Source organism: Lepisosteus oculatus, chromosome 10 (genome assembly GCF_040954835.1).
Source record: "Lepisosteus oculatus isolate fLepOcu1 chromosome 10, fLepOcu1.hap2, whole genome shotgun sequence".
NCBI lineage: Eukaryota > Metazoa > Chordata > Actinopteri > Semionotiformes > Lepisosteidae > Lepisosteus > Lepisosteus oculatus.
The window spans coordinates 8,852,292-8,875,367 of record NC_090705.1 but is presented as its reverse complement, the minus strand read 5'-3'; the positions used below and the strand labels follow the sequence as shown (position 1 = coordinate 8,875,367).

The window sequence follows — 23,076 nt, the reverse complement described above, 5'->3', positions numbered from 1 at the left end:
GTCTTATCAGACTGGTGTTACTTGGGTGCTGCTTTTTTGTGATTTATAGGACAAAGACACGTTCCTGTACACAACTTGTAACTGCATGCGTTTCAACAGTGGGACACCTTACCGCCACAATCTGGGTGACGTACCTCATACGGAGTTTCAACAGCAGTGCCCTGTTAGGATTGAAACCCACAAACCCTTCTAGCGCCTGTGGAGCCTAACACTCCCTTCACACTGCTGCTGAATTAGCGGCTCATAACTCTTGGGTCTCCGGAAGACAGCGGGCAAGCTTCGTATGCAGATTAAAAACTGCGAAGCCGCATACACTGGTATCTTAACCCCAAATTTCGAATGTGGAAACGGAAGAGGGAAAGTATTTTACCCGCGGGCGTAATGACGCGGACCATGAGGAACCAGAAGGAGGAAATGAGCAGGATGTGTAGAAGAAAAGTACTCTTTTGCGTGGCTTTGATGTTTTCTGCGCGTCTTCCCGGAGAGTGGCGTGTTTTGTCGAGTTGCACAGAGCATTGGCGCGACGTTTGATGTAATTAATAAGGACACACTTTTCTGGGCGCGTTTTCTCGGGTAATACCTTAAAACAGGTTTTATGACGGAACCTGATCAACAGAAATACGAGTTAAAGGGTGTGCATCAGCCAAAATAAAGAGAATGCTACCCACTACAAGTTTAAAACGGGCCTTGAAGTCACAATTTTAACATTTAACCCGAACACCCGCGCCATTTGTTTTTATAACAATGCAAACAGTGTTAAAAAAATCAACAATCATTTAATTTTTAATTTGGGATCCTGAAACATCTTTTAATCTCTGTGATGCTTTTAAACATTTTTAACCCCCAAAAAACGGGCGGCAATTTAACGTAGCGTTAGAAAAGTTGATCAAGAAAATTGTAAATGTCTAGTGCTGGTGGTACAGCCTTCAAAAGAGCCTCAAGATCAATTATAAAGTTTTAGCTGCCGGTTGTCTTAACCGACAAATTCTGCGTCTGACTTGATTTCAATGACAAGCAGGGGCAGATGGAAATTTATCCTCTGGGATTCGTCAGGAGAAACACGGGTGTCCGGGACGGCAGACCTGCAGGAGACGTCTCTGTTGATGACAAAACAGTATTCCCCTACCTGCAGCAGGGAAGGATGGTTTTCGCTTGATCAGGATGCAGACAAAAGTCCCCCCACAATTCATTTTAGTGTCGCGACAGCCTATTCGCAAAAGTTTAAAAAACTAGCCAGAAATACGTTTCCTTCGCTTTGAATGATCTCCAAAATAAATTTGGAGAAAAAAAACCGGACGAGTGCACTAGGTGGCGCTTTGTGACTAGTAGCGATACACACCGACACCATGTTCAGGAAAGTGGTGATTCTTTCAGCCGGCACGAAATAATGCATTCTGACATACATGCACGTCTGTCTCCTCCATTTCCAGTGTCCTGACGGTGTCCGCTCAGCATCCTTGTTGCTGTCTGTCTTTGCTTGAGGCCGTGCGCTGAATATCTGAAGGGACGAAACAGAACAACATGTCGTGGGCTGGGCCCGGACGAAGCTGGGACTGGAGACCTCTAAGTAGGTCCAAAGCGCTGTTTTAAGTGGTCATTGCCGGACCTGTATGCCGGTCTTGACCAGAATTTTCCAACCACTGCCCCAGAAGGCGCCGACTAGTTGGTCGCTGAAGATTTTAATGGCGCTTGTCGAGAGATGAGGGGTGTTTTTGGCCGAAAAAGCTTTTGCATAATCTGGCCTCCCTAAAAGTTCTTATTTCGACTGAATTGGGGAATAATTTCTCCTCTCCCCATTCCAGCGGGTGTGCAGTGGGGCTCCGGGAGCATAATGGTCACGCCTCGCAACAAGCGGGTGCTGCTTTTCGCCGTTGGATGAAATGAGTCCCACCCCGCCGTAGATAAAGCGCTTTTCCAGCGTTTACAAATGCAGAGAAATGGAAAATAAACCATAGTCGCCGGGTGATGTGTGGGAGGGGACTGTATTGACCTGAACGGGTCTGAACTTCAAACGCGGAGGACGGGTAGCTGTTTTATTAATAAGACGGCGTCCTTTGAGCGGAACAGCTATGCGCACAAGCTTTCCTTAGCCCTACCCGAGCAGCTCAGGACTCGTCGCTGCCGTCTCTCCTTTACCTGCAGATGGGGCGGAGCTCTAAAATCTCAATCTCACACCCCTGAAACTGCAAGCCGAGTGGCAGGTGGTGTGCGGTTCGGGGAGGGGGAGAGCGGAGTCTTGCATTTCGTTTCGGAAGACGAGGATGCATTTTAATATACCCGTAACAGAAGAAAAAACTGACAAATTTGGTGGACGTTATGTGGTATGCCAAATACTCTGTTTTTTTGCCCTTTTTTAATGTGTTGTTGGTAGCAGTCCCTAGTTTTGTAAGTGTAACGTTAAGCTGGCTGCCAGTGACTCTTGCGTGTTAGTTTTTCTTAAACTGAGCTCGTATGCCTTTCGTTTCCTGACTGTCGTTATTGTTTAGGTGTACAATATTTACCTGGAGGGCCTACTTTTGTGTAAAGTAAGATACAGCGACATGCACAAATGGAACGAAGAGGTGAGGAATTCATGTTTCGCTTTTCCAAAATATTAAATCCGTTTGGCGTCTTTGGTATTGCTGTCTGGGTGTTTGTATCGGACGGCTACTCCTGAGTGGCGCAGAAGGACACTGATTCGATCAGGTTATACTATTCACAGAAGTAAAAATGATAATACAATCACCCCTTTACTTTCCTCTGTTGAAAACGAGGTTTGTGAAAATGCGAAGAAATAGTTGTACGTCGGCGAAATTCGTTATTAACCACCAGTCACCGTTATAACTGCACACCAGACCATAGCGACTTAACGAAGCGTTTAAACCGCTTTCATCTCCTTCCTACATTCCTGAAAGTGGCTCTACACCAGTGCACTTCAGACCGTACATATTGCTAAAAACATAATGTGCATCATAATCTCACTCACGTCCGGCTCAACCGGTTTACTCCATCGTTAAAAAAAAAATAATTAAAACGTTAACGGGGGATTTAAAATCAGGTGCGGTCCTTTCTATATCTCCATGTAAACTGAACAGAAGTGCTGCAGTCCTTATACCTCGTGTGAGCCAATAATCTTTCTTCCCCCCCAGTTGTACCCATAGCACACAACAAACACACAGTACCAAATACAGAATTCAACCAAAGAAACAGAGGACAGAGCGCTCGCAGATTTGATTGTGGAAGTTGGGAGGGAAGGGAACTGGTGGCCACTTGTGAGTTAAGTATAAAGATCAGGCTGTTTGGAGGTGAAGCTTCTGAGAAATTGATGTAGTTGGGCCTCAGCAGTCATGTGTAGTGAGGTTAGAAAAGGAGAGCAAGTTGCATTGGAGAAACATGGCATTTTGAATGGAGGTGGGGAGGTATACTACAGTTGAATGTTCACATGTTAAATTAAACCAATCGGTAATGGAATTATTCTTTCTATTTTTCCAGTTTTGAAGTCTCTTTCCCAATGTTAGCACTACCAATATTAGCTTTGAATAGGATGGTGTAGGAGAAAGTACAGATAGACGTACATACACGAAGGGTTATAGGGACATCAGTAGGCAGCAACCGAGCTGTTTCTTACGGAATACCGTGTTGGTAGCATGGGCGATGTAGGCACATTTTTTTCTCCTGGTTCCCTTATTCCCATATTCCAGATCCAGGATTTGAAGCTGGGTCACTTGTAAAGTTGCATGTCCTCTGTATCTGTATTCCTGTGGTGGAGCTGCATGACATCACCTGAGCCTGTCCTTCACCACTGTGATCTCCAGTGTTCTGTTGAACGTAATACCCCCGATGGTTGTTACGTTCTATGAAGGTTTTGTCGTGCCAGACTGAGCAAAACCATGCTAGGTGTGCACCAGGGCTTCGTGGAGACTGAGGACAGGCCTGAATGTAGGGCGTGCAGATGTGCAGTATATTTTCCTGCTGCTGGAAATACCCCTGGGGCAGAGAGGGGAGTGTGGCCAGTTCCACGCCACAAGTCAAAGGGCGGAAGATGCCACCGTGTTGTCTACAATTTCCAGAGGCTCGTAGTCCCTGGGGGCCTTTAAATACAACTGAGCTGTCCGGGCTTTGTGTGTGTAGTTAAGAAGAGTTTTCAAGGACTGCGTCCCCGGCTTCCCACCCAAATATTTCCTGGCCATGACGGAGAAGATGCAAGACCAGAGAAGACACCTCCTGGAGCAGTACCTCCAGAAAGGTGGGTCTCCTGTCCTGCTCAGAGCTCCTCCTGACCTCATCAGGTCAGCCTGGTGGAATCTGTTTGTGGTAACGAGTGCGGCAAGTGTGTAGAGATAATAGACTGTGTGATTATACTGTTGCCATTATTCAAGCGCTTGGCGCTTGTGCATGATAGACACAAAGACGCAGACTGTACTGCTAGATGTCAGTGTGTTGACCCTAGGTGACTGCTACGAGGTCTAGAAGCTCGTGCAGCAAGAACGAGGTCACTTTTCATTCACATCCCAGCAGACATTTTCACTTGTGAGGAAGGTGTCTTCCCATAGATTTCAGGTGCCCGTTGAGATCAATTTAACACATTAATACAACAAAAACATGAATTTTACATAATGGCGGTGATTTGGGAGGGGCTGTTTTATTTGGTAGAAATGTCTTTTCTTCTTTCAGTGGCTGAAATCTCCAGCATTGCGACGTCTGGCATTTTTTGCTCGTTCTTCAGAAAAATGCAACAGGTAAAATGTGCCCGCCGCCGCCGCCTTCACCACTCTCTGTTTGCCCAGAACAGTCTGTTTCTGCCCTTCAGAAGCAGGTGTACTTCTTATTTCTGCGACCGCAAGAGGCAGCACAGCCAGTTCTAATTCAGGTTCACACTGTTCAGTGGTTTGCTTGTGAGACTGTACAGAAGTTCAAGAGAAAGGAGAGGTTGCATGATCAAGCCCGGACATGATAAAGGAGAAATCACAGCTTGGGATTAACGGAGACAGCTAAATGTAAACAAAAAACAATCTGAATGGTGTTTCAGTCTGAAACTCTGTGTCAGGTTTAATTTTTGATGATTTGGATCACTGTACCTTTAGAGTGAGAGATAGGGCACCGTTATTACGTGTGTATCTGGGGTTCTGCTTGGTCCCATGTTAGGGCTGTATGTAGGTTTGGCCTTGGCTCCTACACTCCTGCTGGCAAAGCTCTTTCAGCTGAGATCTGGGCGCCTCCTGCCCTCTATCGGGGTTCTCTGGTTGTGCCTATTGGGGTGCACTGCACAGGGCCTCAGCTGAAATGCGTGTGGCTATGGTTCTGTGTTGGTCTCGGACCCAGCTTGGAGCGCATTGAGCTGAATGTCCTGCTCGTTTTCCCCAGGGGACCTTCAGGATCCCTGAGCGCAGTGTTGTGCAGGATGTCATTCTTCCAGACGGAAGGAAAATCGGAGTGGAAATCCGGATTTCAGACACAGCCCACACTCTGATGGAGGTACAAGCCCACCTGGGTCATAGATTTGTGGTTTGATTTTTTTCGTTACTTTTTTTTGTTCTTTTTTTGAAGAGTTGTGCTCTGTATCAAAACTACAGTGCGGTGGATGTTTGAGACGTTATCTTTGGGGGATTTGATGGTGCTTCGGAGCTTTACTGAATACAAGTTGCTGTGTTAAGCATAAGCACAGGTGTGTGAAAGAGGCCCCTTTGGAAGAGTATTTTCCCTCTGGATACAGTACAGGACTTGTACCACGATCAGCACTGCTGGATCTGGCTCTGATCCTGGGTGAACTGGTTAGACAAGTTTGCGAAGAAAACACACAGGTCACTTTGTGAAAGTTTATTTGAGATACTAAATTGCCTCCACTACCGACCGCAGCTGAGGTAAAACTCTCAAAGCAAAGACTTTCAAAAGTGCCTAAGTAGTCCATCAGTATTCTGATGTCTACACTACCATCAGAAAATATGAGCTCCCATCCATGCATTCATTTTCTAGCTGCTTTATCCTATTGAGGATCGTGGGGGAGCTGAAGCTTATTCTGGCCACGCAGTAGACACAAGGCAGGGTACACCCTGGACAGGACACCTGTCTGTCGCAGGGCACACAGACACGCACGCCAGAGCCACTTTTCCCAGAGGCCAGTTAACCTATCAGTACCTCTATGGACTGGAGGAGGAAACCTGAGCACCCAGAGGAGAAGCGCATGGCGAAAACGTAAAACTAAACACAGACAGAACCCCAGGACTTGAACCCAGGGCTTCACGCCATCGATGCGGCCCTCGTATGAGCACCCGTACTGGGGGAAAAAAAATCTCATGACTAATCCTGGCATACCGGCAGCATGATTTAATTTCCTGGCCTTTGGAAGAGTCTGGGCAAATACTGCAAATGTGATGAACAAAGGAGCCAACAGGTTTTAGTGCACTAACTCGGCTGGTGAATGTTAATATTTAAAAAAGAAAAGGCAAACGTATTAAAAGTCAAGGAACATTAAACCGAATAGCAATTCGAGCGTTTGTTGTGAGGATCAATCTCAAACAATGTCATGGAATAATCTGATGGAAATGTGTCTTGGAGGGTAATTTGAGACCTCTCAAAATCTCGCAGAAACAGTCGGTTTACTCCCTTGTAATTCTTGAATGCGTTTCTCACTGAGCCCCGCCGAAAATAAAATATTCATGTGCAGTAGGTATAATGTTGGAATCTCGGAAGCATAAAAAAACCTCGGGGAGGGATCTGGAGTCTGTCTCGTGTTCAAGTGCTTGAGTTACAGTTGTTAGCTCCGCAGACGTGCCTGGATTTGTTCAGGATGACAGTTATTTACAGAGCCTTCTGGGAGATGTGTGTTTCTTGGCAGCAGTGCCGAGGGGGAAACGTGTCTGTGAAGTCAGTTCTCCCCATGTCGTTCAGAACTACTTGTAACATGAAAGGTCTGGCTGAAACTCAGATTCTGTTTTTTTCTCATTTCTCACGACCAACATATACTGAACAGGAAGAAAGTTCTGTTAAAATACTTTTGTAAAATCGCACCCGTTTAAACTTAGTGTGGTGCTGATAAGGACATAAACATTGTTACAAGTGATAGGAGGTCAGTTAGATCACCTGGCCCATTTGGTAGCAAGTAGCTGATTGATCCGTGGGTAACAGGATACCTACTAACACTGAGCTGGGCAAACGATTTTTAATTTTTTTTAAAAAGAAGTCAAAAATGAAATATAATGATGTGTTCCTGCTTAACTTAGACATTGCACGACTTTAAAACCTATAAAAACAGGTTTAGAGTGTTAACCACTTTTTATGCGCAAAAACGGGTGCTTGTTCTTCCTCGTGATCAGCTCAAAATCTCTGTGTACGCTGTAAGGTTTTTACTTCTTAATTAAACTTTTAAAATACACAAATTTCATAAAAACAACACACGTTTCGAAGAGAACAAATCCCATTCTTTTCTCTTCCTGTTGTGTGAAACTGATCAGCAGGTCTTTTTTTAACACTGAGCTGGCCTAACGGGGATTTAAATTCAGGGTAACTCTCAAATCTGGCAACTCTACCCACTGGTCATCAGAGGTCTTGAGTTTGTCATCTGGTCATCAGCATCATAACGTACTTATACGAGTCATGATCACATTGATCTAAACAGGAGATATTGTATGAGGTTTTGTTGCCAGCTGAGAAAAAAACGTGCTGTAGATTCCAATGTCTGTGTGCTGCCTTCCCTGTGGAGATTGCTGCAATTCGTTTAGACTTCATGTCTGAGTGTCAAATCTATTTGGATTTTCTGCCCCATATACCGCTGAAAACATTAAAGAAAATTGACTAAGAATGTGCTCAGATTTAAAACAAATTAGCTTTACTTGGTTGCATATGTCAAATGCTCACAGTTCCCTAATGGTTTGTTCTGTTTCTGGATTGTTTGAAAAGACAGTAATAATAATCCTTACACTTGCATATCCTTGCTCAAAGCTCTCCACAAGTAATGGGAACTCCCCTCCACCACCACCACCACCACCAATGTGCAGCCCCCACCTGGATGATGCAGCATCACCATAGTGCACCAGAACACTCCCCACACCAGCTATGAGTGTGATGAAGCCAGTTCATAGATGGGGGGTTATTAGGAGGCAATGATGGGTAAAGGCCAGGAGAAACTTGCCCAGGATGGCGGGATCACACCCCTACTCTTTTCAAGAAACGCCCTGGGATTTTTAAATCCACCTTGTTTTTACTTCTCATCTCAAGGATAGTGCCTTTTTACAGAATAGTGTCCCCGTCACTATACTGGGGCATGAGGACTCACACAGCCCACAGGGTGAGCGCCCCCTGCTGGTACCACTAACACCTCTTCCAGCATCAGCCTTAGTTTTTCCCAGGAGGTCTCCCATCCAGGTCCTGACCAGGCTCACACCTGCTGAGCTCCAGTGGGCTGCCAGCTGTGAGTTGCAGGGTGATGGAGCAGCTGTCTTAAGAAGGACGCGCCCTAGACGTGGTCTAGTTTGACGCCAGCAGACCACTTGGGGTGTTTCTTCTTGGAGGTGCTCTGACATACTGAATAAGGAGGCAGTTGTTTGCAATGTTGAGCGTTTTAATTTCGGCAGCTGAAATTTCTTTTGGTTTTTCCCAGTCTGCGTGAGGAAAGAAAATCTGTTAGTTATGTTTCTGTTATTCTAATTCGATTATAGTCATCTGCTAATATAGTAGCCTCCAGGTCTTGCAGTTTTGCTCTTCAAATCCCCTATTGTGGTGGCATAAGCATTTAATTATCTCACCAGCTGATATTTTTCTTTGCACACTGTCCCCTTCCACTCGAGTGTGAACGGCTCTCAATATTCTTCTTTCTTTCATGTCAATACAAATATGTGCATCAAAAACGACGCACCCGAAATTATCCAATGGCTAGAACAGCTAATTCTTGCATCTTTGGTTCAAATCCGTTCTGAGTAACAAGGTTTCCTTCCTGGAATGTCCATAAAGCGCAGTGTTTCATGTCACGCTCAAAATAAAATCCGTAAAACATTTCGGTCGTTGCTGTTGAAAATTCTCCATTAAGCGTGTGCTTCATCGCTGCAACTTAATCCGCCTTTTGGTTTATTTGAAGTCTGCTCCTGCATATACTCTAGGTTTGTTTGCCAGAGCTAGCTGATCTGTAGATACTTCACTGTCTGAAGCGTGAAGCTGTGTCTGAATTCTCTGGCAGATCGTGTCAGACAAGATGGGACTGCCCAGAGATCTGATGGGGTATTTCGGTCTGTTCCTCGTCCAAGTGAAAGGCAATGAAACACTGTCTGGTAAGCTGATCATGTATGGCATTATCCCTAAGAAACAAGTTGACATATCCAGTTTGATAACAGTGTCAAACACTCAGTGATAAATTGTGCAGAATATGAATGAGCGTAGTAGAGCCCTGACAACAAGGTTGTCCTCTACTAAGCCTGAGGTTTAGTGGGTTTTATGCCTCTTTTTCTCCCCGGAGAAATAATTTAGCTGCTCCACGGTTTTTGTATTCCAAGCTCACTTAGCTTCTGTGTAGTACATCTGTCTCAAAGTACAGATATGCTGAGAGGGCCAAGTAGGAGTGCCATCTTTTCACAGGAATCAACACATCAAGTCAAAGTGTGTTGGAAAAAACTGGTACGAAGACAAAACTGCTAGATCAGGCTTTAAAATGGCGTAGGATTTTCTAGTCGCATCCAGTTGACTTAGTTGAAAACAGCTGGGAGAGGCTGTTGGACTGAGTGGGGCAGCTTAGACACCAGGCGTCTGTGTAAGTGCCTCCTGTTCCCAGTCTTAGACGAATTTCCCAGTGGTCTGCAGTCGGGGCTGCTGGTTTGTATCTCCCTGCTGATCTTGAAGCCCTCTGAACTGAAATTGTCGTTTTCACAGGATCTCGAATATTTGAGTCTCTCTGTACGCTGCTTTGTGCAGGATGAAAGGTATCTTCTATATTCCTCTTCACCAGTGGTTCTCCATCCTGGTCCTGTGGGGGGTAGCTGCATTCTTCTCTGGTTTTCTCCAGTCCAGCCACATTCTTGATCTGTAGGTTGTAGGTGCGCTTTCAAACATTAAAACCATTTTGTGGGGGGTTGTAGCTATCAGCCCCGTGCTGGAGCCCCAGACCTCCCCTTGTTTGTGTGCGCTGGCTGGAATTGAACCCGTTGGACTGAAATGGCGGGAGAAGCCAAGCACAGCGTTCCCACCGCTGTCCTCCCACCACGAATTGATCAAGTTTTTTTTAAAAAAATCGGAAATAACGAAGCAAAGTCTGAAGGAGCACGTTGCGGGGAGACGGCACGACGCTCCGTGAGCTGAAGTCGGGAGTAACGTCCGCCAAAGTGGTATTGCACGGCCAGCGAGCAGAGCCGCCCCACGCGTCGACTCGCACCTGCGACGCGGAGGTCGTCTGGAGGGAGCGCCAGCGGAGCGCACCACCCCCCACCCCCGCCGGGCCAGGAGTTGGAAGGACCGCTGGGTCGGGTATTTTCTACGGGCCCATCTCGCTCATTTCGCCAATCTGCCTCCCGGTTCAGTCGTGAAGAAGCTGGTGCCCTTCGAGCTGCCTCGTCTCACTCTGGAGAGCCTGGAGGGCGGCCCGAGCGCCATCATGCTCCGGAAGAGGTAAGCTGGCGTGCGGCTGAGATGTGTGACGCGCACATTCCTTACAGCGGGGGGCGAAAGGTAAACTTTATGTGTGGTTTGCAAAAGCATTGGGTGTTCTGCAAAATGTCTGCTCCGAGGACCATATAGGACCCAGTATGGCAGAATCCTGCTGTGTGTCAGACCTTGGAGGGGACAGTGTTGCCTTCTCAGTACAAAAGGCTCGTTTCGGTTTCTGGCCCAGTGTTTTGTAGGCTGGTGAAGCCTACCAACGATTGCATTGGCCTGGAAAGGGCCGAGAGAACAGCTGGATGCCCATTTAAACTTTATTTAAGTAATTGCCTGTCATTCTAAGTGCTCAGATGTACTCTTAAAAAAGGATTTGTATTTTGACTGACTGCATTTTGACGAGGTGGAAGATCTGTGTGTGCTTTGTACAACATTTTTTTTTTTTTCAGGATTACAATACTTGCATTAACTGCTGTTGACTAAAACATGCTCGGGAATGTCTGAAGTCTCTCCCTCCGTAACAAAACTGTGAGAGATACCACCCAACTCACTGTAATTAGCCAAAATCAGACGTCTTATACTATATCTGTTGACAAAGTATAGGAGCTTGTTATTTACACGGGTCTGCGCAGAAAATTAAGTTTGTTCTAAATATTTAAGAGTTTGATTTTGGTACCATTTCGTACAGGTACAAGTACAGTATCTTCTTGTAGACATTTGAACGTTTGATTCGTGACAAATGCCTGTTCAAGTCCAGAAGAAGCCTTTCTGTGTGCACGGGGCCGGGGTCGGGGTCAGGAGGCAGCGCTGCTGGACAGATGGGAGAATTTACTGTTCTCGGCGGCGTATACCGTCTGTATAGGTGACCGATCACTAGAGGGCGCTGTTTTTGCAGGAGAAGGGTTACACTGCGCACCAACATCTAAAAATAATCCCCCCCCCCAAATATCGGAGCAAAGAATTGTAAACCACGAATGCTTTCGCCTTTAGCTGAGAAGAAAAAATGCGCGATTCTATTTTTTTATAGCTTATGATTATTAGCTGTAGTAAATACAGATCTGTGTCTTCATCCAAGCCGATCCTAGTCATGTTGACGAGCGACGCGTGCTTGATCGCTTTTTTGGGTGGGGGCTTGGCAGTCGCAATGAAAATCAAAGAGCACTGATCATTTGTGGGTCTACAAGGCTGGGGCACATGCTATGAAGAGCTTAAGCAAGACAGTGCTGTACTATGTCAACAGTTACAGTCAGTATGGACCTCATCAAGTGTATGGCAGCATTCTGATAACCATGTGACTATTAGGCCAGTATGTGTCTTTGGCTGCATTTTAAAGTTTAATTTGAATGTTTTTATGCTTCGGTATGCATGTAAGCATATGAAACGTTTTATTTTTTCTTCATTTTCTGTATCCGTCTGTAATCATCATAATTTTCAATTGCGTGGATGTCAGCCAGGAATTCTGGCAGTGGACAGGCTGCAGAGCTGTGATCACCCGCAATCGGATCTCGGCCGGGAGAGAGCATCGCACACACGTGAACTCTTATAGTGACTCTTTCCCCATCAACAATAGAAATAACTCCACAGAAGCAAAACAAGGACGATGGCCGAACCGATAGCGTTTGCCTCGATGTCACGTGTGCTGTGAATTTCCCCAGTATCACTCGTTCATAGTCTATTGCGAGTCTGCAGAAAAGTGAGGGAAAGCTTTATCTTAGTTCAAATATGATCGTGCTCTCTGGGGACACCAATCCCTTGTGCACTACTGATCAAGCACTACTGTAGTTGAAGACTGATCTCTTTAAGTACAGCAGACTTGACGTTTGTGATCCGAATCCTAATATTAATCTCTTACCTGGAGAGATCTGCTTTCTTGTATTGCAGTGTATCCATTTGAGGTTAAATGGTGTTAAATAACCAGAGTTGGTCTGGTTACATTTTTTTTTAATGATTGCCAGTCTGGTACTTTTCTTTGTAATATCTTGCGGAAGGGATCTGAATTGGATTAAAATGTCAAGGGTGAAAACTCGGAAACATGCAGTATTCTGTAAGTGCCGTGGAATTAGCAACCTGCAGATCACAATCGGAACCTTTTTTTAATTGATGCCTTCTCAAGCAGATTACTTTCTAGGTAAGGCAAGGACACTCGCTTGCTGGGCCCCTTGGCAGACAAATGGGCCAAATGCATGATCTCCACCTGCCTGGGCAATTATTTTTAAATTAGCCTGGAATTACATTACATTATAACATTAATTACATTATATAAAACGTCTGGGTTTGATGTGGAGTACATCTCCTCTTGTTCATTTCCTGGAACATGTTTCCAGTGCACGAAAATGGACAGAAATGAGAGACTCTTTTGATTCGGGCCTGTGTACTGCACTGTTGTTCCTCCCTGGTTTATTACTGCACACATGATGATGCTGATTCCTGATGATGCTAGTCTCTATCCTGCCGGGAAGCGGTTTTATTCTTGTGTGTCTGCAGCTACCTGGACACGTCCGTGGACGCGGAGGTCCTGCAGAGCAGCTGTGGCCTGAGTCTGCTTTGTGCGCAGGTGAGCTGAGGTCCGGGCGCTTGGGCTGGTGGGGGAGGACCGTCCTGAGGCCAGAGCCAGGGAGAGGACGAGCCAGTCTGCCCTCTCTCTGGGACGAGCCCGGAATCGAGGATTCTGGGAATCGGGGGGGGGGCGCAGAACGAGGGTTGTCCAGGCAGCCGTCTAGAGCGATGCTTCCGTACTCGTCTCCAGGCTGCTGCTGACCTGGAGAGGGGGTGGAGTCGGCCCACGGAGGAGCAGCGCAGGACACTGGGGGCTCTGCTGGAGGCGGGCCGGAAGAGAGAGGTACACCGCAGGAGTGCGCTCGCACCCCCGCCGACGCCCCGGAGATCAGGCCTTTCTGTATTCTCTGTAACCAGGCGCTGGTGATCAAGATCAGCGGCTCTTGACGTGAAGGCTCAGGGGCCGTTTCTTCAGACAGCGCAGTTGCCCTGTTGCGTGATTCAGGGGTGAGAGGGGTGAGCCCCTCTCTTGACTGTGGGCGGCTGAAGGATCAATATTCGTTTCCAGGTGCAAGAGGGACGAAGAGCCGCTGATCATGCGCCCCTCCTGCTTCTGCGTGTCTTAGAATAATAAATCGCTGCCTCTGCACTCTCCTTGGGCCCTGTAGCAGAGCTAAAGCCAAGATGCTGCCTCTGATTCCAGTCTGCGCCCCCCTCGCCCCTCTCTGTTCACCGGCGTTCCCCTTCAGTTCCTGCAGGCTGCCCAGCGCCTCAGGTTCTACGGCCACATCCAGTTAGACCCCTGCACCTGCGACCACCCCGAGCCCAGCTGCCCTGCCGCCGTGTGGGTGGGGCATCCAGGCCTGCACTGTTGCATCACGTTGCCTGGCAACCAGACAAGAGAAGAGCACTTCGAGATCAATCGGATGAAGTCCTGGTGTGTCAGCATGTTGGTGAGTATACAGTTGTGTTAAATGTTATGACCAGGCCGCGGATTTTAGTGTTCCAGGATACAGTAGGTCATTTTATTTAAGCATATACTGCATTTTCATGGATTCATTAATGCATTCACGATTCCCTTAGCTTGTCGTAAGCAAGCAAGATGCATAAAACGATGTTGACTCTTGCGGTTTACTGGAGTTAAATTCACTGATTGTACATTACAGATAATATGGAGCTGAATTTAAGATGAAATCGTTACAGTACAGCATTTGATTGGGAAAATACAGGCTCTGACATATACGATATGGCAGCACAAGGTGGCAGTGGTTTTTATTAGTCATTTTAATTTCTGTACATTGGTTCATAAGAATATTTATTGATACTTTATTAAAACAATACATGTGCTCAACCAGTACTTCAAGGAGGTGCATGCTAAGACAAATCTGTTTTAAAAGAGCAATGGAACTATACACTCAAAATAAGCTGTTACTATCTTAAAAATTACCTTCAAATACGCAACACGTGGAAAAAACGCAATTTAATAATCAATAATGCCCAAAGTCAGTTAAGTGACATTTCAAAATGACTTCAGATTAAATTTAAGATAAATTACTTATTACAGTCACATCTCCAATCGTGTGTTTTTAATCTGATGACAACCTGGTCATTCTTTTTAACACAATGTTTAGCACAGGCCTTTTTTGAATTGTGCAGTTATTCTTCTCTTTATTGATGTTTTATGAAAAGTACTGTTGGTGCATTGTCAAGGAATACTGAATATCTGAAAATGAATTGATCCCAATTGACCACAGGGTTGTCTCCTTTCGGTTTCGGTTTCTGTTTGTGACGTGCGAGGATCCAGGAAGATGACTGGTTGTACGGGCCAAGTTTGTTCCCTTTCTGTAACAACACTTCAGATAAATGATATTAGCATTTTTTCACCAGTTTGCAGACTGTTCCATGTTTCTAAAGTTCCCCATTTGCATCTCCTTGCTGTTTGCTCATCAGAATTTGTGCTATACAAAAATACTTACGAAATTGCACTTTATTTAATAAGAGTTTATGACCACGTGCATTTTAGACTGCTGACATCTACAGAATTTATTAAAAATGCTGCAGTTCTTAGATTCACTCTAACACATTTCGGGGGATTTGTAAGCACATTTTGTACTCTTAATTCCAATATTTTTGAGGGTTGCATGCTCCTCCTTCACCAAAAATTGGTTTTGGTGGGGATGCAGTGTTATTCAGCCTGCAATCAATTTCAAATTCAAATTCATCTCTTTCTCTCAGCTGGATGTACAGTGTATGTACACAGTTTAAAGAAATAAAAACGCTTGTCCTGTTCCACCCTTTTCATAAAGTCCTGTTTTTTTTTAATAGTCAAGATCGAGTCAAGATGACGCCGTGGGGCTGAGCCTGAGCTTCGAGTACACCTTTGATGACGTGTGGAAAAGCATTACTCTTCACACTAAACAGGTATCCGTCTTGTTTGGGGGCATCCCGATCGTTCCTGTGCCTGGTACACGATTTCTTTTAAAACCACAGTTCCTCAGAGAGGTTCCCCTTGTTCCTGCTGCCTCGATTCCTCGTGTTTACGGGAATTCCCTCACCACGTGCAGAGACGCTGGTGATGATAACAGTGTTTGAGGGACCTTCCTCGTTGGGCTGGTGGAAGCCACCTGGGCCGCCCTGCAGTTTCGTGCCCGGGCTTGGCCAGCCAGGCACTGAGGAAGCGTGCTGCTGTGGCGGGCATGAACCCCTCAGTCTGCTGCACGACCTCCCCGCCATCGCTGTCCTCGACACGAGAGCACAAGAAAGGGGGGGGGGAACGAGAGGGGGGGCCATTTTTGCCCCTCTGGAAATCCAGAGCCGATTGATGCAGGCGCCTCATCCTGTCGTTTCTTGTAACAAAACCGAAGATACATCGGCCTCAGCGGCACGGCTCGGCAGCGGGGTCCGGATTTCCCCAAGCCTTGGTGGAAAGAAGCGTGTCCCGTTCGTGGGTTTGACTGCTCGTCCATGCCGTCTCTGCCTGTGTCCTCAGGTTCCTCTTGAGCTGTGGCTTCTGAAGAGGCCCGCTGGGTTCGTGCCTTTGGCTTGGGGGCGTTTGAGTAACTGTGGAGCTTGCAGCCTGTGAGCTTTCAAGTGGTCAGTTCAGTTGGTCCTGGACCTGTTTCCATGGTCCAGGTCTTCAGTTCAGACAAGGGTCAAAGAATGGAGCAAAGAAAATAAGAATTGGGGATTAGAATTTGAATAAATAATAGTCATATTATTATAAGTTATTGTCTAATAATATTTGACAATTTTGTCAAACAGGGGATTGTCCATGTTACTTGTTCTTTTCTATCAGTACTTTTTTGACACGATAGTTCTGCACTGCTTTTTCCTAGTTTGAATGTTTTTGTAATCCTCTAATGTTACATAATGCAGTACTGTTCTGTTTAGTGTACTAATACTTTATCTCAAAACTCCAGGCAAATGCGTATCTTACCAGAAAGTACTTCGCTTGACTTACTGGTTGGAAAGCAGTTGGATTAATTGGCATGAATCTGTGTCATTGATGGAGATCTGGTTTGTTTTCACCGACGTGACAAATGGAGAGTGGTGTCTGGAGTATTAGCTCTTACTGGGTTGTGAAAAGTAGTCTGAAAATGCTGTCTGCAATCTGTCATTCCCGAATGTTTTCTTTCAGTCCTTTAGCAAATTTAGACACTAATAGTTAGGTGACCATTGACAGTAAGGATATATAGCTGAAATGGGAAAGTGCTGGTCACAGAAATATGCCATGCACGTTAAAAAAAAATTAAATCTTTAGAATGAAAGCAAATCTGCAAGAAACTGTAGACCTTCAGTGTCGTGGTATGCTATGCCATGGTTTATGAAGACACTCTTGGCTTTTTATTTTTGTAGGCCTTCCTGCTAAGCAGGTTAATGCTGCTGGTTTTGAAAGAACAGCAAGCGAAGGTCGCTGAAGACCTCACTGACGTGGTGAGTAAGAAGGTATTGTTTTCCAGCCTTTGAGCGGACAGGCGGGCCAGAGAAGATGGAGGGTCCTGTCTGGAATGCTTGCCGCAGAATGCTGTAGTGAAAGACCTGCTGCCCTCAGTCATCAGATGAGTCGCTGGAAGACAGTTAGTTGGTCAGGAAGCAGGTTGAAAAGCAGGAAAGCGAAGGCTTCCAGCTGCCAGGCTGTCTCATCTGCTGCTGTCTTTGGGCTATGATGAGCTGGAAAAGGTTAGCGCGCATTTGAGATAGGGCTCGTTATGTTGTAGGATTTTATCCGGATGCTCTGGAAGACGGACATGAGTTGTGTTTACAGAACAGTATGTGACATTTTGGAGCCATTGGAAGGCTGAATAAGGATGCCCCAAAATGCAATACTATGTATTTTGTTTTAATGCATATGCAATAGTCTCTCTCCTAAATACTAAACCTATAGTACCCAAGAGAGGTGATCTGGAGTATAAACTGGTTGTAAATCTTTGGGTGCAGAGCACTACAGGAGAAGGCACTTTTCTATGATTCTGTCTATTCTAAGGAAATGGCCTTTTCCGTAGCCCGTTAAAACTCGTTTCGTATCTTTGCTGAAATGCACTGTGACTCCTTGCAGAACTGCAGTGTGAAGGAACAAGAGCAGCGTTTGTTTGAACAAGGTGAGAATGGAAGGCCCTGTTCTTACAGGCAAACAAGCCTTTGCAGCAGTTAAACCTCTCAACACTTTGCTTACAAACAGACCATCCAATTCCCGTCTCTGCTGAAGTTTTACTTGCTTACGAGCACCAGGTATCTTCCAAGTTGATCGAGCTGTGAGCTGTGTCAATCGTGTCATTTCAAAGTGCTTGGAAAACGTTCTTGACTTTCGACGAGCGCTTGAGTTTCTTCATCACTCTGACGAGACTAACTTCAGGTTTTATCTTCATGCTCTGCAGACGGACCCTCCGAATGTGCGGAGGAAGAAGAGCATTTTCAAGAACATGAAGGTGAGTGAGGAAGAAGCCATTAAGAGCAAAAGAACGGCACCAAAATGACACTTATTTTAAATTGTTTGGACTTGGCTGAACAGTATATTGGAATATAGCATTTCCAATAAAATTGTGTTCTGAGCACACGACCACATCTCAGTACCAGGCTGTCCCTCACCAGTGCTTCACAGGTCTGGTTCCCTTAGCTTCATGGGTTTCTGAGGCTTTTATGTGTATTTTGTGACACTTTTGTGAGGTGGAGATACCATACAGGAGCTGGGGAGAGACTAAAAGAATCATGAGGAAAGGACTGTTCTGTTCATCTGTTGAGCAAACTGACTGAGGGTCAAGAGTTCAGTCGGTTTAGCTCCAGATGCAGACTGCAGAGGCAGGCTTTGTTTGATCTGTTTGTTCCACAGCGTGAATAAACACTAATTAAATGCGGAATTAAATGAAATGGCTCCACAGCTTCTCTTCGCACTGGAAGAAGGTAGTGGAAAGATACCAGCTGTGAAAGTCGCCACCCCCAAAACCCTGCAGGCAACAGAGGGAAAAGTTGTTGTGTAATACAAGTGGTGCATTATTAATTAATAGCGTTGTGTTGAAATGCTACCTAATATTGTTATTGATATTCTAGAATGTCAGTGTTTATCATGCAAATTCTCAGAAAGTGCCACACTGCCCCAGGGTGCAGGCAGTGATACTATTATAGTTATAAATACTGTGAGTTCTGTGCAAAATAGCTCCTGGGAATTTCACATGACGAGTATAAAAAGGAAAGTTTTGGCTACTGATGGCCGCTCCCCCCGTTGACAGACCGCAGCCCCCCCGAGCGTCGCGTTTCACTCGGTGACCGGGTGTCGGTTTCCGAAGTGGGGCCGGTGAAACGGCTACAGTTCGCCGCAGGGGGGAGCCGAGGCGCTCGGTGCGCGGTCAGCCGGCAGTCCGGCACAGGTCTCACGGCTGGCCGCGCAGCGAGTGCGGGCGGCGGCGCTCCGGAGAGACGCAGGAAGCAGGAAACAAACCGACAGATGGAGCGAAAGTTTCTGAACAGGAGAAACTCCACGGAGATACTGCATGAACCGTAATCATCGTGGTTTCCGCTCCGACCCCTTAATAATAATAATAATAATAATAATAATAATAATAATAATAATTGCTTACACTTATATAGCGCTTTTCTGGACACTCAAAGCACTTAATGTAAAAGAAATATAATGACCGTGATTTAGTCATGTGTGGTCGGGGAAATGAGAAATGTCTCAGGGCTACCGATAATCGCTGCTCTCCAGGGTGAGCTTAAACATCTTATTTACTATTGGTGGGCTTGACGGGATATTTCTTTTTTTTAATGTTCAATTTGTTCACGGGATTTTCTGAGAAAGCAAAAGATTGTGACATAGTACCATTTTAATAATAATGAAAAGATGTGAACAATCACGATGGTACAGCGGACTTGGTACCGCAACAAACTGTATAAATCCAGCATTAAAATAAAAAAAGAGAGATAAAAGAGTAGAAAGTAAAAAAAAAAGAGGTGTGAAAGAGAATACAGAAGTGGGGAAAAAACCAGCAGTGAAAGGACAGAGCAAGGAAGCCACAGTCTTCAAGGCCTTTGCCATTCCTGGGTCGAGATATCGAGACATGACAGCGGTGCCGTTCGGTTCCAGACCTGGGGTGGCCTGTGTCCAGAGGCCTGCTCCTTCGCTCCTTATTCTCTCTCGGTTACTCGCAGACGAGCCCTCTGGAACCCGTGTCTGGGAGACGTGCTGCCGCCGGAGGCCGGGAGGTCGTGTTTGAAGGCATCCAGGACAAGGACCTGTGAGGTGTACACGCGGAGGCCGACGCTGTGACGACACCAGGCGTGGAGCCCGTGCCAGAGCCACCCAGAGAGAGGCTGGGTGGGCTACGGGCGTCCCGGCACTGATGCTGTCTCGGGCCGTGCGAAACGTTCTCTGAGCGCAGGGCAGAGAAGAACCTTCCCTCTTCCTCTGCACAGCGAAGACAGAAGACTCTTTTTTTTTTCTTAACAAACCAGTTCAATTTCTTTTATTTGGCTTTACTCCCTGAAAAAAAAACCATTTCAGAAAATAGATTTTTGTGTGCGTGAGTGTGCATTATGAGACGACTGTCTTCAGTCTTCATTTTCGTCATCCGGGAGACGAAACCACAAAGGCACCCACACAAATGCCAAGGAGCCCAGAGCCTGGGCTCAGCGCAGTTCGTCCTCCATCAGCTGGACCCTTATAGCAACCTGGTCTGACATTGCAGGAGTTGAAACGGAAGGCTTGCTGGGCTCCGTTTTCCCTCCGACCGTCATTGGCGGACAAACGTGGACTTTTCAAGCCTGCCGCCCGCCTCCGCCACTCTTGGTGACTAGTTGTCCAGACAGCAGAAGCAGCTGAGCGACTCGGACTCTGACTGACCGTACAGCGAGTCCCCTCGGGCAGCCCAGACGCTTGCTGAGCTCTGGCCCTCTGCCTCAGGGCTGTCCTGTGGGTACAGGCAGTTCCAGGAACAAGCTCGGGCCCAACACAAACATGCAGATACTTCAGACGGCCTTGTTTAAGCTGGAGAGGATTTTTAACATATTTCTGCTATTAAACAAGCCTGGAGCCCTCGATGAACAGGCAGAAGTGGGGGGTGTTTGCTGAGGATTTTTTGTTTCCTTCAAGGTCGGCAGTCCGTTTATTGTAGTCGTTCTGCCAGCAGCTCTTCCCTAAACAGCTCTGTGCTTCGAGAATGTTTTCAGCTGCTCCCTTTCTGTATATTTTCCGACGCCTGTCTCATGAGCCGTAAGGAAACTGGCAGTTCTCTTGTTTGGCACGCTCCTTTCTGTTTAGCTGGGGAAGAAGAAGCTGTTGAACTAGAAGGCTGGCACTACAGTGTTTGTTGCTAGTGCCCCCCTCTCTCTCTCTCGGGGGGCTTGGGCCAGCCACAAAAATGCAGGCAGCACTGTTCCGCACAGGAGCTGGAACAGAACCTCCACTTCACCACAGGGCAAGGACAGCCTTCTGCAGGGACACAAGGGCCTTGCTGTTGTGGGAAGTTGTTATTGGTGCTTTGACATTCCCTTACTGAATAAAAGCTAACGGGAGCACACAGGAGATGGTGCACAAGGCTGTTGGCCTCCTGTAGGATTCCAAGACATTCGGCATTTCGGTCTTTTTTTTTTCTTCCCAAAAAGCCCTTTCTGACTTGCAACATTGTTAAATCGAGGTCAGGCAGCTTCAAGTGATCCAGCCCGGGAAAGTTCTCAAACAACCCGCGGAGTGGTCTGATTTACTGGGAATTTGAAACGCCCTTCTGCTTTTGTTTTCACAGACTCTCGCGGCCCTCCTGTTTCTGATGTTTCTTTCGCATGCTTTGTAAAAAATTTCATTTGAAGTTTTGGTGCCAGGACTGCCCTTCTGTGATATGCTAGATATGTGTTTTTTTTTCCTCTTTCCTTTTTCTCTAAAATGACTTTTGTGGGAAATCATACAGTTTATTTAGTTGGTACAATGAAATTCAATGCCATTGGTTCTGCGGGTGCTGTGTTCTGGCAGGGATCAAAATGGTATAAAATGACAGTACGTGCTGGATAGAAACCGAGGTGCCCTTGTCTAGAGGAGGAGTGGGATTTGTCTGTGGAAGATCAGTACAATAGATGCACTGCCTCATTTGACCCATTAGAAAGAAAAGCTAGCAAGATGATGGACAAGAATACCCAAACAACATATCTTTATACTCTTGCCTGGAGGATTAGTGAGATTCACTATAATGTCACTTCAAATGTTTATATAACATTTGACATATAATGCACTTTTTCCTGCATTTTACTTACATCAGACACCAGGTTACATCTCTCTGGGAGAAAGTCCAAAGATCTGCTGGATCTGAAGTCTTCCTTCCTCCCTTATTCAATGTTGTTCATGCAGTTCTGCTTATTGCAGGCTGTAAAAATGTCATTACTGTAAATACTGTAGTTGCTGCCTTTTGTGTGGATGTTGAAATTGGTTACCATAAAGCATTAAAGATTGTTTGCGCACGTTTTAATACTCTCACGGTCGTTCTCAAGTGACAGCGGGTATCGTTGTCTTTTAGTTGGTGTGTTGGGGCTCGGCACTGTCCTAAAGAAGCAGTGGTTTGAGCTCGTTGTGTTGGGGGATAAGGGTATCCTTACACAGAGAAGGCTGTATCGCCGGTGTGGTTGAACCTGTTTCCTGTGTCGGCGTGTGCCCGGCGCTGGATTGGTGTCCTGGCCAGGGTGTGTCCCTTCACCAGCTGCTTGCTGGGACGGGCTCTGGCTCCCCCGTTCCCCTGTACTGGATAAACTGGTGAGAAGGTGGAGGGATAGTTTTCTGTTCAGGTGTGCAGAATTGTCACTGGAGGGTGTCCAGTGCCAGTCAGGAACGCGGAGGTGCCCGTACCGATGATATATAACCATCGAACCCCCCAGGGCAGCTCTCGGCAGCCTCAGGCCTCACCCAGCGTAAAGAAAAACGCGACTGAAAAAGCGCTGTGAACTGGTGCTCCGGGAGCGATGCTGTGGAATCGCACCCTGGGAAACATCAAAACCGGATGAGCTTGCAGTATCCCTGCCAGCGGAGGCATTGAAGACCCATGCGTTTTTTACTGCATGTACACGAGCGCTGTGGTGCTTCACCTGTGCAGGGGAAATGTTACCTGAACTGGGTTTTCTGACAGGAGCATCCCTGTAGCCTGGGGCTTGGTCTGATCAGCTTCAGCCCACACTCTCTTCTGGGAGTCAAGGAAAAAGCCTGACAAGCCCCATTGTTCCCATGGCTTTGTGTCATTTAATGGGAAACAGGTGGCTTGTCTGCCTACAACACACAGAACAGAACTAACTACATTTCTAGGTACTGTACTGTGAGTCACACTCTCTGTACACTCCCCATTTACACACAGTGCACATTTCAAGACTGAACAGATCAGGGCTGGAATTGAAAGCTGTTTTTTTGGGGGGGGATTTCACTTAATTTATCTTCCTTTCAAAAAAACGTCTTTGACATATTTTGCATTGACTTGAACAGTACTGTATGTTTATAACCCTCAAGGTTTAGAGCTTGGTAAACCCAAAAACTGGGTGTACAGTACATGCAGGTTAAAATCGCAT

The 23,076-nt window shown here is 46.3% G+C and overlaps 1 protein-coding gene across 3 annotated transcripts; it reads left to right on the top strand.

The window, feature by feature from the left end:
* Positions 1-1,255: 1,255 nt before the first annotated feature.
* Positions 1,256-21,995, top strand: LOC102693637 (sorting nexin-31). Of its 3 annotated transcripts, none has more exons than XM_069194844.1 (14): positions 1,261-1,567; positions 2,487-2,561; positions 4,111-4,225; positions 4,654-4,718; positions 5,344-5,454; positions 9,149-9,239; positions 10,479-10,566; positions 13,039-13,108; positions 13,301-13,393; positions 13,800-14,003; positions 15,376-15,471; positions 16,906-16,983; positions 17,925-17,975; positions 19,693-21,995. In XM_069194844.1, the coding sequence occupies exons 2-14, from the start codon at positions 2,541-2,543 to the stop codon at positions 19,780-19,782; spliced, it is 1,173 nt and encodes a 390-aa protein (XP_069050945.1). In that variant the 5' UTR covers positions 1,261-1,567; positions 2,487-2,540; the 3' UTR covers positions 19,783-21,995. The 3 variants fall into 3 exon arrangements, 2 of the variants coding, with proteins under 2 accessions (XP_069050945.1, XP_069050944.1); XM_069194843.1 differs by having other exon boundaries at positions 1,261-2,321; XR_001479666.2 differs by lacking the exon at positions 19,693-21,995 and having other exon boundaries at positions 1,256-2,321; positions 16,040-16,983; positions 17,925-17,946.
* The last annotated feature ends 1,081 nt before the right edge of the window (positions 21,996-23,076 follow it).

Coding starts and splice junctions, on each gene's coding strand:
- LOC102693637 (XM_069194843.1), top strand. CDS start 2,262: ATGCATTTTAATATACCCGTAACAGAAGAAAAAACTGACAAATTTGGT. Junction 4,719..5,343: donor TCTTCAGAAAAATGCAACAG/GTAAAATGTGCC, acceptor CGTTTTCCCCAG/GGGACCTTCAGGATCCCTGA. Junction 13,394..13,799: donor AGGCGGGCCGGAAGAGAGAG/GTACACCGCAGG, acceptor GTTCCCCTTCAG/TTCCTGCAGGCTGCCCAGCG.